This window comes from Pundamilia nyererei, unplaced genomic scaffold (assembly GCF_000239375.1).
Source record: "Pundamilia nyererei isolate P.nyererei 1_Seehausen unplaced genomic scaffold, PunNye1.0 scaffold00122, whole genome shotgun sequence".
In the NCBI taxonomy this organism is placed as follows: Eukaryota; Metazoa; Chordata; class Actinopteri; order Cichliformes; family Cichlidae; genus Pundamilia; species Pundamilia nyererei.
In genome coordinates, this window is record NW_005187523.1 from 461,823 (window position 1) to 479,705 (window position 17,883).

Sequence of the window (17,883 nt, forward strand, 5' to 3'; positions counted from 1 at the left end):
GTCTCGGATTCAGGACCACATATGAAAGTGACCCAGGTCGGATTTGTGCCGTTCACACTGTCACACCATGATTGGATATGAGTCGCACAGGGTCAGAAAAGTCGGATTCGCCTGCAGTGTGAACGCAGCCTTGGAGTCAGATATCATAGTTTATGTGCTCGTTTTACATTATTTATTGATTTTCATCATTTTTAAATAATAATAAACACAAGTTGTGATGTAGTAAAAGTCGCCTCAAAAACCAAATTGGCTGACTAGATGATGGATGGGTTTATCAAACGAAGACACGTGTTTGCTCTTCCCTGTTCTGCATGCATGTGTAGTAACATCCATCCCTGTGATTCTACCTCACCATGACTCAGCACAGAGGCAGCCCTGATTACTGCCCGACTCTTTTAAATGAAGAAATGATTTAAATAGAACTGGTCTGACCAGGAGGAGCAGGCTGAAAGAGCTGCAAAAGCAACAGGTCACGCCACGATCTGAACAAGCGCCAGAGAAGAAACAAAATCACTGACATCTATCATGTTACAGAGCCATGTCCAAGGCTTTGGGATCCTAACCAATCACAAATCACATTCGCTGAGAAAATCTGGAACAATGTGTACTTCCCGGGAGTGTCTGGTCTGCCAAAATGACTTCAAGACCACATCGACAACTCATCCAGGAGGTCGCAAAAGAACCCAGAACAAGAACAACCCGCAGGGCACACTTGTTTCAGTTAATGTGCGATCCTGGAGTTGGGAGTTCGTCTTGTAATCGGAAGGTTGCCGGTTCGAGCCCCGGCTCTGACAGTCTCGGTCGTTGTGTCCTTGGGCGAGACACTTCACCCGTTGCCTACTGGTGGTGGTCAGAGGGCCCGGTGGCACCAGTGTCCGGCAGCCTTGCCTCTGTCAGTGCCCCCCAGCTGTGGCTACAATGTAGCTGCCATCACCGGTGTGTGAATGTGTGTGTAAAGCGCTTTGGGGTCCTTAGGGACTAGTAAAGCGCTATACAAATACAGACCATTTTACCAATGTCAGTGTTCACGATTCAACAATAGAAACAAAGTGTCGACCAAAGAGAACACAAAGGAGTGTCCGACTCGTTACATCGGGCATCAAACCAGCACAGCGTTCCAGAAACAAAACATTCCCAAAGTCAAACACAGTAGAGGTAGTGTCATGGTCCGGGCTGCATGAACTAGTATGTTTTTCTATTTTATCGAATCTTATTCTTTTGTGTTTTTCTAAAATTTTACTGCTCTTAACTTGTTCTCTCTGCTGTGACCCAAAACATGTCCCCGTGTGGGACTAATAAAGGTTTATCTTTATTCTGATTGCTGTCAGAAAACCCTGAAGAGAACGTCGGCCCATCAGTTCATTAACTCCATCCTGCAGACACGAGGGAGCCGACAGTCTTGTCAAATAAAAATCACATTATAATAAACATGTATATATAATACTGTGCAGCATAGTTAAGCCTGTGCAGTGAAACTGAACAACAGAATGAGTGCATCTCTGTGAGCAAGCTTCTCCTGAGTGTCAGCTTCTCTGGCACAGTGGATTCAGTTGGTGTGTGTGAAAGTGCATTGCACAAGCAAACACAGCGTGTGAAGTCAAACTGGAAGTGTTTTACTTTTGGACAAAGTGATACCCAGCATGATGGAAAACAAAGCCTGTACAAGCGGTCTCCTTTCTGTTGCTCCGCGTCTTGGAAAGGGCAGCAGAACTTTTTCAGGGAACTTTGTGCTCTGCTGTTACGTCAGGGACCGGCACAGGAAAAGAGGCTATAAATGGCAAGTGTTCCATGTCCATTCTCAACATGTAGGTCAGAGTGGAGCTGTTGCATGTACAATCAACGTGTACAAGTGGAAGTGGCTGACAAGGGATGAGAGAGTGTGTGTGACAAACATCACAGTGTCAGCAGCTTCAGCAAGCCCACATCAAGAGGCTTTCTCAGAAACCAAAGCCTTCTTTGTGTGCCGTTTTTGTGAATTCACAGGAACCCGAGATCTTGTGTTATCCCCACGTAACCCTGCCGTTTTCTCTTGTGGAGTGAACTGGTATGGCCAGTCTATTTGGTTTCCAGCCACTGGGGAAACTGGTGTTCCCTCCTCACTGTACTTTACAGAGGCAGATGACAGAAAGCCTCCTAGACAACGATGTTCAAACAGGAATAAATCCAGCCGCGTCAGAAGCACCAGTTGGTTTTCCTATGACCTCACAACTGTTACTCTGACCAACCGCACTGCTTTATTATTTTCCCACAGCCTTTCTCACTAACCCCTCTGTTTCCTTGGGGATGCTTCTCACTTTAGCAGGCTTGCAGAGAGAGTCAGCGGCGAGGAGGTGACAGCACGCTAGGCGACAAACTGACAATAGAGTTTTGTCGGTTTGGCTGCTGTGGCATTAGGGACCGGGTCAGACTTCCTGGGTCTCCTGTGGCCCGACATGAGAGCTGGACACTCACCCTAAGCTCAGAGAAATCCCTGTGCTCTGCTGACCTTCAGCACTAGTTAAAGTGGTTACGGAGAAGGTCAGTGTGGTTTCCAGGCCGACAGAAATGAGCACTTCCCCTTTTCAGCAGTGCGGTTTTGGGTGTCATGCACAGACGTCAAGCAGCATGGGATACATGACGCATGCTGAGTGCTCGCTCTCTCTCTCTCGGTGAGTGTCTCTCTTCCCATCTGTGGCTTGAACAAGACACTGGAGGATGGCTAACATAGCAGTGTTGGTTCATGTGACACTCCCCTGTGCCTTTGGCCTACTTTGCAGAGCAGTAGCACTCGCTAGCTCACAGAAACTCTCCTGCTTCAGTAACATGTCCAAGTACAGCCTCACCATGTGACAAAATTCTCGAATGCCTCTTGTATCCTTTCACATATTGAATCAAAACCATCAAGGGACTCATCAAACCCTCCTGTCCTTTACTATTTATACTTTGTGGTCATTTGTTTCACTCCTAAAACTGGGAACTGAAATCAATATAAAGTTTCAGAGTGTAGACTGTATATAAAAGACAGACAACTGTCGCCATGTTGTTTTCCTGAGATCGGCTTTCAGCTGCTTCCTTATTTCCCAGTGGATTGCTACAGCTGATCCATGTTTATACTAGATGCCCTTACCGAGCCCACCCTTCCATTAGGAGGCAGTAGGCGGCCAGTTTGTGACTCCTCCCAGGCTTGAACCAAGAATCTTTTGCATGAAAGCATTGATAGTGCAGTCACTCGTCACGTCTCTGCTAATTAGTGCTGAACAACGACTAATAAAATACGAGATTTCACTCAACAAAACTGAGATTGGCTGTGCCGAACAGAACGATGTGTTAGTTAGATGATTAGAATAAATGCTTAACAGTACAAACAGAGAGGAGAGGTCCAGCTCAGTGTCCATACGTCTGTCAGTCAAAACAGCAGATTATTCTTTGACAATGGAAGTTATCCATAGAGACCAAAAACACTTCTTGTGCTAGTCTTTAAATATGCTTTTTAATGTTGTGTGAGTTGGTCATTTTAACATGGGACTCTGTGGGGCGTCATTCACTCTTGGAGCTAGCTTCAAGTGGCCGTTAGAGGAACTGCAGTTCCTGAAACCCCAGTGCTAGCTATTGTTTTCATCCTCGTACGGTTCATATCACTCCTATCACTTTGTGGGGGCGGGGTCACCAACAAAACCATCCATTAGGATTTAGGTGTGGATTCTTCTTTATTTGTCGCTCTGTGCTACTGTCATCGCTTAGCAGCAAAGCTCTGTCTGCTGTGTCCTGCGATCTGAAGGCTTATCCAGGAACAGCGCAAGCAGAAATGGTGTGAGTTGTATGCATGTGGCTGAAGTGGAAAGGTGGAAAGACTTGTGAAAGGAAACAGAAGCACAGAGTTTGTGGACTCTTCCGGCTGAAGCCCATCTATGACCCAGACCATCACGCTCCCTCTTTACGTTCCTGTGTTTATATCTCACCCCCGCCGCACATTTCCTTTCCCTGTGTTGTGTCATTGCTCCGACCAGCAGACATATGGGCAGTGGGCTGTTACCCACACGATGTTACATCTTTGTTAAAGGCAGACCTGATGTTCCCACAGTAAAGAGGCTCTGCCAGACGAGAGGAAGTAGAAGAAATTCACTTAAATAAGACTTTTGTCTTTTAATACAAATCTTTTATTTGCGTCTGTGTCTTACCTCTCTGATCCTCCCTAATAAAGCCGTGGGCAGTTTTCTCCTCCATTACCCGAGCCCTGCTGAGGCTTCGTTTCAGTTGTATGTTGTATGCCAAGCAGCTTGGTGCCAGGCCAGACTCTCGCTGCCAATTCAGCCTCCATCCTGCAGACTGCTCAACAATGCAATGCGCCACTCACCTCTGACCAGACCACCTCCCAGTTCAATCACAATGCATATCCCACGGCAGTCATAAGTGAAATAAGAAGCGATTGTAAATTGGCCGTAGGTGTAAACGTGGCTGCGAATGATTGTCTCTCTGTGCGGCAGACTGGTGTTAAACAAGTGTGCAGCTGCTGCGCAGCATCTTGGGTCCAGCTCCAAATGCAAACCCATGTCATGGAAATGCAGTGCAGTACCGTGAAGTTTCAAGCTTCAAGGATAAAGCCTTTACATTTCTGATGGTACAACCCCAAACTGTGAAAAGCTGGGAGAGCCTACATTTGTGGATGGCTCAAAATGATTAGCTCACCAAATGATTTCCTTCTACTTCCTCAGAGCTTCTTTGCTGCATGTACCGAGGAGCCAGAGATCAGTGTCATTGTAGCGCAACAATCTGCAGTTCTCACTTTGAACTATGCCGATTTCCAACCACAGAGGTTTCTTCAGATTTCCAAATTTTTAGAATTGTAGCTTTACAGCAGGACAAGTTGTTAATAGAGGAAATCAAGTGTTTCTCAAACATCTGCTCAGCACATTCAGCCACACTGGATATGAACTCTCTGGACTAATAATTAAAGGAGCTGACCTGCAGTCATAAACCAGGCTCCACAGAGGATAGACCCGGTTCTCTTTGCCAGTGTTGGACTATAATGTGTTACTTAAAGTAAAATCACAGAACGCCACTTAATAAGCATGCTCGTGCTCCTCGTGGGATGAACGCTGTTAATTTGCTATTAAATGTATGTCAGCATCTGATATAAGAGACATGTATTTACAGGCACAGCTGTGCAGACTACAGGAGGAAGAAAAGAGGAAGAACCCAGCTGATCGTGATGACCCAGTTACCTCTGCTGTCACGCCGCTCACACGGGTGGAGATTTGGTGATTGAAGTACAACCTTCGTGTTTGTCTGACTATAATGAATGCTGCAGTCTCTTGGGAACACGATCGCTGATTTACAGTACGATATGAAGAATCCACAGAAGGACCCAGATTCGATAATACTGCTGTCAGTCAGGGAAGGTCAGCACAGCCTAAAGTCATTGCAGAGTAACCTGATTTTGCTTATTCCTTTGCCACGTCTCTCGTTGTGTTAGATGGCTCGTTGGGCCTGAGATACATCTGAGAACCCATCTTCCCATGTCCATTTCCCATCCCCTAGGAAGACCTCCGTTTGCTGAGGAAATATTTGAGGAGTGTCCATTACTGAAGCTGTTATGAAAGTCATTTAACCGACAAGTAAGTTGCAGTCAGCTCGAGTCTGAGAGGGCGGCTGGCCAGCGAGATGATGAGGTCACTTTGAACAGCGACTAAGGAGGTTGGCTCGGAGCAGGAACGAGCACAGCTCTGGACAAACAAAAGCCTGTGCCACTACTTTTGTAGTGAGCTGAGCGTAAACACATTTCATAATCAAATGCGCACTCGCCCAGCCCACATGGACACTGGCTCATTTTTACTGCATGTTTGCATTTGTTTACGATGGATCCAGCCACAGTGCAGGCCAGCGAGCACGCAGTAACCAAGAAAGCGATCGCTCGTTAGCTTCTTTGTTCCTGTCTCACCTTTTTATCTGTCTGTGGTTTTCCTGCTCCCCGTGCTCTCACTCCTTTCTCTCCCACTCTGCAGCAGCATAATGTCTGCCGCTCTCACCCCTCCGCTGCCGCCCGCGTCACTTCCCTTTCTGATCGGCTGTCATGTAAACACAAGCATGCCCCTGCTCAAAGGCATGCTCTTACATACAGGCTCAAACACACACGCACACATCACTGAGTCACATGGGAGCTGCTAATTATGACCACATAAAGCCAGCGGAAACACAACTTTCACAGCTGGCTGTGTGAGCTGCTCTCACACTGTAGCTCATTGTTCACAGGAAAAAAACATACACCGTTTACTTCAGATCACAACAAAGGGAAAACACATTTCTCAGATTAGCCTCTGATGCTGGGGATCCAAGTAGCACAGACTGCTGTAGCAGCAAAGAGACTCAGTGGACGGTGCAGTTGAACAAATCGGCTTCTGCGCTGACCATTTACACAAGCTAGCAGAAGAAAGGATGAAAACAACACATGTATTCAAATGAAACAGAGCTATTTGTTGAGACAAGGCGAGCACAAACATCTGACAGACGTCAGGCACAGTCTGTGACGCAGATTGGAAAGTCTGTCTTCAGTCAGCACGTGTATGCACCCACAAAAACAGTCACAGATAAACAGGAACCCACAGTAACAGGGAGGCCATGCTATCGCCGCTGAACACCACTGACACACTCCAGCCATTTCCAGCATGCGGCTAATCCCAGTTCAAATTCACTTTGCCAAGTAATGCTCTCGAGGGCGGAAATAACAGCTTAGAGCTGCGAAAGTTTGCTTCAAAAGGATGATGGATTTGTTCTCGTGTTCTAAAAAGGCCAAACACAGCAGGATTAATGCGGTTAATGGTTAATGCTGTGGGATTATTGCAAATTTCATTACTATACAACTACTGGAGGACAGCAGAGGTCACGTTTTACAATGCTTATACTTGTCAGGGCGCAGATGCTGTTTATCGGGAAGCCGACCATTCCTCCAGTCAAACAAACAGAATTTGGTTGGTTTCATTTGAACTTGAAAGAAATGATGCAGTGGCAGATGCACGAATCACAGCTGATGCAGTCCCGTAAGTTTGTACTGGAGCAGGACCTGCAGTACCAAATTATTAGTGAACTTGATGTAATTCGAACAGAGGAAACATGATGTCAGAGCTTTGTTATTGGTTGGCTGTGCACTACAGAATCACTGTGTTACTGTTATGTAATGTCTGCCCTGGATAGCAAAGCTCAGGCCACATGCTCCACAGTACAACACTGTGATACAAACGTTAATGACAGGTGTAAGCGGGGAATCCCGTCACAGCCTTAAAGGTTTGCTTTGTGAAAGTGGCTCGTTGCAAGTGAATTTGATTGTTCGCCGACCTCTAGCAATGCATCGTAACAGCATACTGCACCCATCCTCCAGCGGACGTGATAATTGTGACAGGAACAAAGAAGGAAATCAAATATTGTCTTACGAAGCCACAGAAGCAGCAGAGGGACGATGGATGGACAGAACGCTGGACTTTAACACAGCACACTTTAGCTCACTTCCTTGAAGCAGAACCAAGTTTATCTTATTGGACTTTTTTAACAAAATAAATTATTAGCTAGCGCTGTCACATCATAAAGAAAGAGTTTTCCTTATCTCCTCTGGGTTGTACTGAAGCATGTTGTTAGAATTACTGCAGTCAGTGTTTGAAAAGTTAAAAACTCTTTTGCACTCATTCTGTGTTTTACATTCTTGAATTAAACACCATCTGTAACTTGTTTCATTCTTTTTCACTATAAACAAAGAGAAACAGTGGACACACAGGCAGCGTTGCCAACCTGACTTTTTGTTCCAGCCACACTGTCCACAACTTCAAATACAGACTGCTGGTGTTATCAGTCTTTAGTTTCCTGCCAGTCGACTAATTTGGTCATTTCCTAATAAAAATATTTCAGCTCTTCTTCGGTGCTACAGTAACAAATAGTTTTAATAACTTGCTACTTCTTCTGTATCATTATTATATCAAACGAGTAAGAAATGGAAGAATCTGATTATTTTAGACACTACAGTCTGGAATAAGTCGTGATATTATAAAGAGTTTACATACGTCTTTAGGGGTTTTCTTGTCTGCTCTGCTGATCGGATCTGGACAGCCTTTTGTATCAGCTGCTTCTTGGAACACTTGGAGAGCCTCTCGCATTAAAATATTGAAGTACTTCCCCTTTCTGGGTGAGACGGCGGCCAAAATAGGACGCTCTTTGAACTGTGTGTGTCATATACACAATGATGTGACTGCCCAGTTATGAATCAGCAAAACGCTGGATGGTGTGTGTGTCTGAGGGACAGGGAATGTGTGTGTTTGCGCAATAACCAGAGCAGCAGGCAGGTGTTTTCTTGTTTTCCTCACCAGTCAGTATTGACACAATGAAGCGCTGACGGCACCTCGCAGGCATCCCGCAGGGAAATTGGGTGGCTTTATTAAACACATAGGACCGCTGCTTTAAAGCGACGCTCTCGTAAATGAGCACCGGAGCCAGAAAACCAGCACAGCCAGTTTAACACTCGGAGTTTACAGAATGTCATCCTTTTGGGCACATCTCAATGTTAAGTTGGAGAACTGTCAAACACTGCGAGCCCTCATTAAACGGTGAAACATACAAATAACCCATCTCGCTGTAAAAGCCGCACAAAATCACCACTGACAACTTCACTTGCTCTTGGCACCTCGACTCAGAGGCGCGGGATGTTTCCAGTCCAACATGCTCAACGTGAAAACGCGTTCTCAAAGCACCGGAGTCGAACCCTTATGCCCACTTGTTTACTTCAACTTCAATTTCTATGTGCGCAACACCACCTGGAATGCGGACACTGGCAAACACGCACATGGCCCGTGATCAAGACTCCCCTGCAGGGTGATTGCGCTTTCTTCAACAAACGCACTATTCCAAAAGCCCAGAGATGCGGGTCCTCACTAGGGTACAGCAGCCTGGCTACCAGGCACAACTCAAGCGCGAAAACGCACCTGCGGCAGCAACCCGGAGCCGATCCCCACACCAGCCGAGCTATTAGAAATAAGTTCACTCACACCGAAGGGCGCTCCTCCTTTGCTCCGGGACTGTGCGAAATACGCGCACAGGCGACATTTTCCTCCTCTTTTAAAGTGCGCGTCACAGCTGGCAGGTGCAACGGCGAACACAGAGGTCCCGTCCGATGAGGCGCAGTCTGTCCGGCTCGGCCCAGCCCGGTCGAGATCGGCAGCGTTCGGTTGGGCTCGGCCCCCTGGCCCTCTACACTGTCGGCAGATGACTGCGTACATTTCTGCTCCCTTCTGCTTTAGCAAAGAGCCCAGCGCACTCACTCTGTTCCTGCCTTTTCATTATATCATGTCCATGTGACACGCTCAGGCCTCAGTCGATGGAAACTTAAAGGGACCTCCCACGTGATGGCGCGCTCACGACAGAGAGCGCGTCCAGGAGAATTAAGAAATAAGATGCAAGGCAGCAGCAACCAGAGCCGCTCGGGCTGGTTGATAACTTGTTTGGGGGGTTTGTCTGTTTTTTATCTGGAAGATTTTGCCGCTGGCTCTAATGGTCATTGCAGTAATGTCGGTCATCTCTAGTAACAGTAATGATGATGAAGATAAGTTGATGCTGCTGCTGCTGAAGATGAAAATAGAGCGTGGTGTTTTATTGTAACGACAATGACAACTGCTATAGCCAGACAACCATTTGTGGTCATGATGATGATGATTATGACAGTGAGCCTGTAAAAGTTGTGATGATGATGATAAAGAAAACCTGATGGCAGCGATGAAGATAACTACATTTGGCTGGTGAAGATAACGATGATGGTCGTGGTGATGAATGTGAGAATGATGATGATGATGATGATGATGATGGAGATAATCCTCACTGGTTATAATAAAGATGATGATGATAAATAAAATGATTATCATGATAGTAAAGAGAATCCTTATTAGACGTGACAATGATGATGAAGGTAACCTTTGTTATTCTTAATGAACAGGCTGATGCTCTTTGTTAGCTTTTTTTTCCACCAATGAGCTCATGGCCAGTATGACATCATCACAGGGTGACTAACGTTGAGGGGAAAACACCTGATCTCATATCACAGGCAGATTACCGAAACTGGATGTAAAGCTGTGTGTCTATGACAGTGGACAGAGGGACCTTTGTGTGAATCTTGCTCTATTTACACTGACTTTACATTTAGATTATTTTACATTACATTTGCATTTTGTTTATTTTTATATCCTCTGTGAATGTGTTAGCATGGCTGAATTCAGGGGTTTAAATCCCTCATTAACACATCTGACTGAAAAAGCTAATGTTGTGAATATAAACAAGGATGTTTTTGGAAGCTGAGGCCAGCAGCACGGTAGTCAGAAGACTTAAAAGTCGTAGACTTAAGAGCTGATCTGAAAAATACTTTTAGTTTTACCACAGATCAAACTGCCGGTGACCATCACCCCACTCTACCACTGAGGACCAAGAGACAAAAAAAAATCGTTTCTTCCTTGTTAATTACAGCTGAACAGCAGCCGTGCCCAGAACGGTTGGAACGACATTAAAGCTTAAAAAACTGAAGTTATTCAATAAAGTTATATTTAAAAACAAAATGAACTTTCAGTTTCACATTAAGCGATGCACCTCATCCACCTGGGTAGCTAGTCAGCGCCAGCTAAAGGCTCTAAACCAATGTTCCATAAACTGGTGGATGACTTCACTGTGGCCACAGCCATCCTTTATATACAGTCTCTGTTGCTTCTTGCCAAGGCAGCAGGGAACACTCTAACAAAGCATGTGTACAACAAACACACATTGACTCACTGGCGGCTTCACGCAGCGAGGCATTAACACTTCCTCAAGGATTTCTATATTTCACTGAAGAGTTGTTGGAAAGCAAAGGCCGAGGAACCGCAGGATAATGAATACTGGATGCGAAACAAACCTCGAGACAGTGCTAATGTTTCTCTTTGTCTGCTTAATGTTGGCTGTAACACATTATGGGCCATCACTTTATATGGTTATTCCACAGTGGTAAACCACGTCTCACTTCAGTTCCCAGTTTACATCCATGCACAGGAAACTTGACGAGCGTCCTTTTCCATTTCTAGTAAGTGGAAGTAAGGGTTTGCCAAGAGCTGGAAGCGTGCTTAAAAGACACACTGTGATCACTCTGCACACCATCATCAAGCCTGGATGGAGTCCACTCGTGGACGAGTCATCAAAAACTAACACTTTTGCTGAGATTTGAGAAAAATATTCCAAAGACAGACTGGGCCATGCCGTTTCTCATTTAGTACATCTTTATGTCTTTAAAGCATGTTTTTGCACAGATTGATTTAATTAAATTGCCATAGAAACCAATAATGTAGTACTCACTGCCTTACACTGACTTGAAGAAAACGCCTGAAACAAGACAAAAACTGCTGTTAGCTCTATTATCTCGTGTTCGCTGATCAGCTTTGGTGCGCGTGTTGTCTTTGCCCTCTGTAATGTTGGACTCTGGATAGCTGTCAGTGGGTGGGTGAATACTAAGGACAACAATGAGAGCCTAGAACTTCATCCGCGTATCAGATGTGATGCTCCGTGGTGTTGTTGAATGTTGGACTAAATTATAAACACAGGTTGATAAAGGTATCGCGTATCGCAGCTGCCACAAGGTTAGCGAGTACAGTAGATTAGGCTCAGTACATACGGCTCTTTGAAGTCTATGTGTGATGTGTGATGGAGGGACTTGGTGGCAGTCGGGACCGTGTGAAAATACCAGAGGTCTGAGGGTCTCTGAGGCTCACAGACCCCCTGTGGTTTGAATTAGAGTGGATTACAACTCTCAGCAACAAAAGACACCTCTCAGCTCCCCCTCTGTGCTCGTCTGAACGAGTGACACAGCCCGCAAAACGTGGATGCTTTTATGCAGCAAAGCCACACTGCGAGTCTAGCAGGACGTCCATCGCCGTGCGCACACTGCTAACTTTAAACTATCAGGCCGAAACTCACAATCGTTGGTTCGTTTATTTTAAGTAACCAATCTAGAAAAGATGAAGCATGAAAGATGCTGCCACATGAAATCAGCTGTTGAAGCAAAGCTTTTCATTGCCAGTTTTCACTTTTATGAACTTAATTAAAACGTTTGATTTCAAATACATCATATAACTGTTACGGTCCTGGGTCAGAGACTCAGTGTGTTATTTTTTTATTTTCATCATCATCATCATTATTATCATCATTAATATTGATCTTGCTGCCCGGTCGTGTCCCTCTGTGTTCCCTTTGTTCAGATCAAGTCTGCGTCTCTCTGTTATTCTTCCCGTCTCATGTCGGTGTGTATAGTTTTGCTTTCCCTTGTCTTATGTGTGATTCCTCCCAGCTGTGCTCTGCTCCGGTGTCCCATTCCCTGCTTATCCCTCAGAGTATTTTAGCCCTGTGTTTCGTCCTCGCTCCACGCTGTGTGCTTCTCCTTCCATGCGTCCCTGAGATTGCTGTCCGTAGTTTCCAGGTTTCCCGTTGTCTTTGTTATTAGTTTCTAGTTTTGGTTTTGTAAAATGATGCTACTGCGATGAAGCAGCCTCTTTTAGTTTATTCCTCTGAGTGTTTTGCATCCTGCCTGTCACACAGCCGTATCAAGACAATAACATCATCGCAACAATTTGTATTGATTGTTTTAGTCACCATTTAACTGTCGCTCTGGAAATGAGCTTCGATTTCTTTTTAAGAACAAAATAGATTGAAAAAATTTGAATTGCATGATAGGAAGTGCATGCTGCAACAACTGAATATCAACTCAAACCAATATGGACAATAAAACAACGTGTGAAGTGAACGGGGAACAAAGGGGGACGAGGATACAGCTGACTGATATATGCAGGGTTGGTTAATCCACAAAAGGGTTAGCTAGGCTGCCAGAGGCGAGAGCACTCACTGCACCAACTGTTTGCTACAAAACCATGTGCCGAATGAGGCCCATATGAATGCTACAGCTTTCCTTCTAAATAGGCAGGAGCTGGAACAGGTCAGCAACTGGTTTGAAGGTCACTGGTTCAATCCCCGACATTCTCCAGCCCATGTCTTGAAAGTGCCCTTGGCAAGATCCTGACATTATCCCCGGTGGAGTGTTCCAGTGTTTGTGTAACTGTTAGAAAAGCTTCTGTGTCCATGGATGAATGTGGCTCGTAGTGCAAAGTGCTGTTCGATGTTCAGCGAGAGCAGAAAAGCACTCCATATGTACAGTCCCATGCACCGCGTTATCCCCTGACAGTCACTGTCAGGCCTGAGACTTTGCTTTAAAAAAATCTTTGATAGCAACAAATTATTCTGGCACAACTTCACCTACTTCCAAGGTTCATGGAGACAAACATCGGATGACGTGAAGGCTCCAGGATACTTAAAGCAAGAGGAAACAGCTTTATCAGGTGACCAGCGCTTTCCGGGGTCTGGCCTTTAAAATCTTTGGGCAGAGCGAACCAGCCCAAACTATTCATAGATCTGGAGTGTTAGTTGGTACAGAGCGAGTATTATGATGGTATCACTTTGATCTCAGAGACTATTTTCTACACTTTTACAAAGTGTTGCTCTCAGGTCGGCACAGATATCTGTTAAAAACAAGCATCCGGTTACAGAACGTGGCTGCCATGTGACCTTTTTGAGTGTCTTCAGTCAACTGACAGTAAAATGTCCAGTTGCAGCAGAGCAGCTTGTGGTGATCCAACATAACCAGTCAAGAAAACCAGTGTTTGACGTTATGGCAGCTGTGACCAGTTGTATGTTAATTCGTGGAAGTAATTTATAGCGTTCAGCTCAAAGCAAGACGCACAATCAACTACATACTGGCTTAATGTCAAGATGAAAAAATGTCGAGTCATCTTCTTTCAAAGTGTATGCTGCAAATTAGGAGGCTGAGTAGCTTTGTCTAACCGGAATAAAGCGCATTAGTCACCAGATGACTCACCCACTCTAAGCTACAATGACTTCACATATAGTAAAACACTACGCTGTTTGAAAAGGGACACTGCTGTCTTTGTCTCAAAAAGGAAACACTGCAGTCAACTGTATGATACTATATGATCGGCTGATTATTTCTGTGGGAGTCTTTATTCTATTTATATGTATGTATTAATTTCGAAACCCCTACTTATGGATCAGGTTTAAAGAGTTTTGGGTAACTCGACTTCCAGTAGCTGTGTGTGTGTAGCTGTGTAGTGATTAGGGCTGATGTACATATTTAGGAACGGGGCTGTAGAACACATTAATGTGATGGAGGTCCAATATTGTTATTATTTTATTATCATTCGCTTTTTATGTTTTATCGATTGAAATTTACATGTTTCAGCTGGAATGATATTCGGAAAAAATGATAATTTAAAAAAATACGAGTTTTGTTACGATGAATATGAAGAGCTGACGTGATAACTGTATCGTGCAGTGTGTTCATGCTACCGAGGAGGCTTCGTAAACAACACAAATATGTGTACTGTCTCTTTAAGAGCTGTCAATATTCGCTCCTTGCTAACCTCTCGCTGTCTGTTATTTTCTGCAACAAGATGGCTGTCGCTCCCGAGAGCAGAGTCCTCACTTTCAGCGTTTTTAAATGGAGCTCTTACTCGTCTACATATTTACCTGAGTGAGTATCTTTCCCATCCTCTGGACCAGCGTATGCATTAGGTTTTGCGGTGGAAGGTGGTCTTTTGTCATCTCGGCGCACTTGTGTTTCTTCCACCCTGCGCGACTGGCCTAGCTTGTCTGCGAGCAAGCTAGCGCTAGCTACCGTGTGGGGCGTTTGGTTTCGGATATTTAGCCGCCCGATAATGATAATGTTGTTTTTCCGCTAAACGTTTGTTGCAAGCAATAGCTTACGATGTACTTTCTGTGTGATGAAATGACGCTCAGTAATTTCTGTGAAATGTGTGGGCAACTAAGGGACAGTTTCCCACTTCAGTGTAGGATATCAATTGGAGCGTTATCTCAAAACGTAAACAAAGCAACTGAATGGTGTATTCTTCTCTTATAGTTATATTATTCTAGAGTGACAACCCCGAAAACTTGGCATTGGAACACGCCCAGATTATTATTTGTTACTTCCGTTGTCACAGCTGTATAATATTTTACGCTTTGATTACGTAGTGTACACTTCGGTATCTTAATACGTGAAAAACGAACGTCCACGTTAGCTAACTGGACTCCAGAGCTGAAGTAGGCAACTAGCTGTTGTTATCTAACCATAGAGCTTTGCTTTAGCAGCTATGCTAATGAGCTTGGTTATAGGCTACCTGAAACTGTTGCAACGAAAGGAAAACTTACTTGTCGCTCACGCCAGCACCCATGTTTTAATCTAATATAAACGAAGTCACCCATAGTTCCGCGGCTTTCGCCTGTTGCTGGTTCAGCACTCAGCAAACAGTTCAGCAGTAGCTGACTTAATGCTAGTTGGCTAACAACAACAGTTACCTAAATGAGCTTTCTAACAGAATGTAGCGTGACTACAAGAAAGTAGTTTTGTTATGTGATAAATGTACTGTCATAAGCTTCCAGGACACACAGACCTGTATTCGGCCCAACCTTGCACTGCTGTCTTTCCGCGTTTTCTGCTCACTTGGTGGGATGGTATTCCACAGTGGGTAAATACTTGTCTCTTTATTTTGTTTAGGAATATCTTGGTGGATAAACCTAACGATCAGTCCTCCAGGTGGTCTTCTGAGAGCAACTATCCTCCACAGGTAGGTTCATTTCTGGTTAAGATGAGCTTTAATTTTGTTGACCTGGAACAGCAGCTGTCCATGAAAGCCGTGATTTGTGTAGGTTCATAGGGTCACAGTTCATGGGTAATTGGCTTGGCTAATTAATTAACATTAATATTTTAGAGATGGGTGCATCTTGTGAAGGTGCATAAACAGGAAACTGTGCAGTCTGCACAGAGAGGCCAATGGGATTGAGAAACCCTTTGCTTTACTGGGAATGCTCTTTGGGAAATTTTGACATTTTAAGATGGGGCATTTGAAAATATGTCAATCACACTTCTGCGTCACGTCTGTGTTATTACTGATACAATAACCAGTACTCCATTTTCCCATTTTCTGTAACCTTCTCACCAAAAAAGTAACTACATGTCAGGTCACCGTACCTCAACAACTTTAACGGTTTGGCGGGTACTTGAACGTGTCAAGTAAAATTAAGTGAAACATTCCAAAAATGATCATTAATAACAGTGTAATGTAGTCAAAGCTTAGCTGTGTTGGGAAGTTTGTAAGGGAAAATCTACCTGAAAAAGAAAGTGGAAGGTGTGGGTGCTGCCTCACCTTTGCCTTCTCTTCCTGTGTGCCCACCTTTTGTTTGTTTGTTTGTTTGTTTGTTTGTTTGTTTGTTTGTTTGTTTGTTTGTTTGTTTTAAACAGGTAACACTTGTGGGAATTCTTCCTTTGCATTTAACTTGATGGGTTTTCATCAACTTCTGTAACTCTACTTGAACACTTACATTCTTTGGCTCAACCTTGCTCCAGCTGTTGCTGGTAGACCATCATTCATCATGTCTGGTGCTTTTCCTCCTTATTATAATAATAATAATAATAATAATAATGGATTGGATTTATATAGCGCTTTTCAAGGCACCCAAAGCGCTTTACAATTCCATTATACATTCACTCTGTTAGACTTATTTTTCTTGCAGGTGTGAATTCTCAACAGTTTATGCCGTTTGTGTTTTACAGTTTAATAAAAATGAATCCAATGCTGTTCAGTAGAACTATTAATGTTTATTTACACAGTGTTGTTTTCTAACTGAATGGTAAAGTCATGTGTAAAGCATATCTATGCTTTCAGTTGTTTGGGGGGGTTGGCCTCGCTTACAGTGTCTTGCTGGGCTTGTTTATATTTGAGTGCTCAGTACATGGAATATCTCAAGGCTGACCTTGATCTGCCTGAATGTAACATGGTTTTAAGTCAGGCCTCAGTTACTCAAGTTGATGTAAGAGTAGTGAGTGGATTAAAAGCTTCTCAGCAAGTGTGAATGTGCCTAAATGTGATATTTTAAAAAAGTCAGTTATACACAAACTAACTGAAATAATAATTCAAAGGGTTGGACAAAGATAAGAAACATTAAGTGAATGTTTGTAATTCATAGTAAGGAGATGAGATGCAGCTCTGTCATCAGTTTTTACTTTAGGTCCAACAAATGTATCAATGTTAACAAAAAGGACGTTTATTTTGTCGATTACAAATAAGATGATAATAAAAAAGTGAACAGGAATTGTCTTGATATAAGAAAAACCTAAAAAAAAACCCAAATAGTAAAGTTTTAATACCAGATGAGACAAATATGACATTTTTGGCAAAAACGATTCTATGTTTGGGCAGAATGAATGCCAGTATCTAAATTTCGCATGTGAAGCATCATGGTCTGGGTCTATTTCAACTAGGGCTGTGCGCTATGACCAAGATCTCATATCCCGATAGAAGACATTTATCGCCCCGACAACGGTATATGTATCACAAAATTTCACATTTTCTGTAAATTCTGCGGATCTCAGGCAGCTCGACTTGTGCAAAGTGTTTTCAGCTGGGCGTCGTGTAGCTGGAGTCGAGTGTTTTGACTGTAACGGCCGCCATTTTCTTTGTATTTACTACAAGCGTGCTCTAACCTTTGAGTCTGAGGTTTATTTTGAGCACCTGACGGCTCTTTGTTGCTTCTCATCCGTAAACTCCCTCACATGATTCTTGCGTAGGTGTCAGAAAAGGTTTGTCGTGTTTGAGTCTGAGGTAGGGCTGTTCGATATAACGATATATATATCGGGATATGAGATTTTGGTCATATCGCACAGCCCTAGTCTGAGTTGGGGTTCGTTTTCCTGCATAATTGTACAGTTTTCTGGTCCGTGTCAGACATAAACAAACCATATGTTACAGAGGGAGCCCCTCGTTTAGGAGTAAGGTTAGAGAACTTTAAGGAATGAAT

At 43.9% G+C, this 17,883-nt stretch overlaps 1 protein-coding gene and 1 long non-coding RNA gene across 3 annotated transcripts in view; one reads left to right on the forward strand and one right to left on the reverse strand.

Annotated features, from left to right (window-relative positions):
• The window catches only part of LOC102192518 (uncharacterized), a 57,929-nt gene extending 48,408 nt beyond the window's left edge, over positions 1-9,521 (reverse strand). The window contains exon 1 of the long non-coding RNA XR_311983.1: positions 9,003-9,521. This is a non-coding gene — a long non-coding RNA (uncharacterized LOC102192518). The remainder of the gene's footprint in view (positions 1-9,002) is intronic.
• Positions 9,522-14,440: 4,919 nt separating this feature from the next.
• The window catches only part of mkln1 (muskelin 1, intracellular mediator containing kelch motifs), a 25,528-nt gene continuing 22,085 nt past the window's right edge, over positions 14,441-17,883 (forward strand). For both annotated transcript variants that reach the window (XM_005742624.2, XM_005742625.2), the window contains exons 1-2: positions 14,441-14,560; positions 15,584-15,653. In XM_005742624.2, the coding sequence (XP_005742681.1) occupies positions 14,481-14,560; positions 15,584-15,653 (150 nt within the window). In that variant the 5' untranslated portion in view covers positions 14,441-14,480. The remainder of the gene's footprint in view (positions 14,561-15,583; positions 15,654-17,883) is intronic.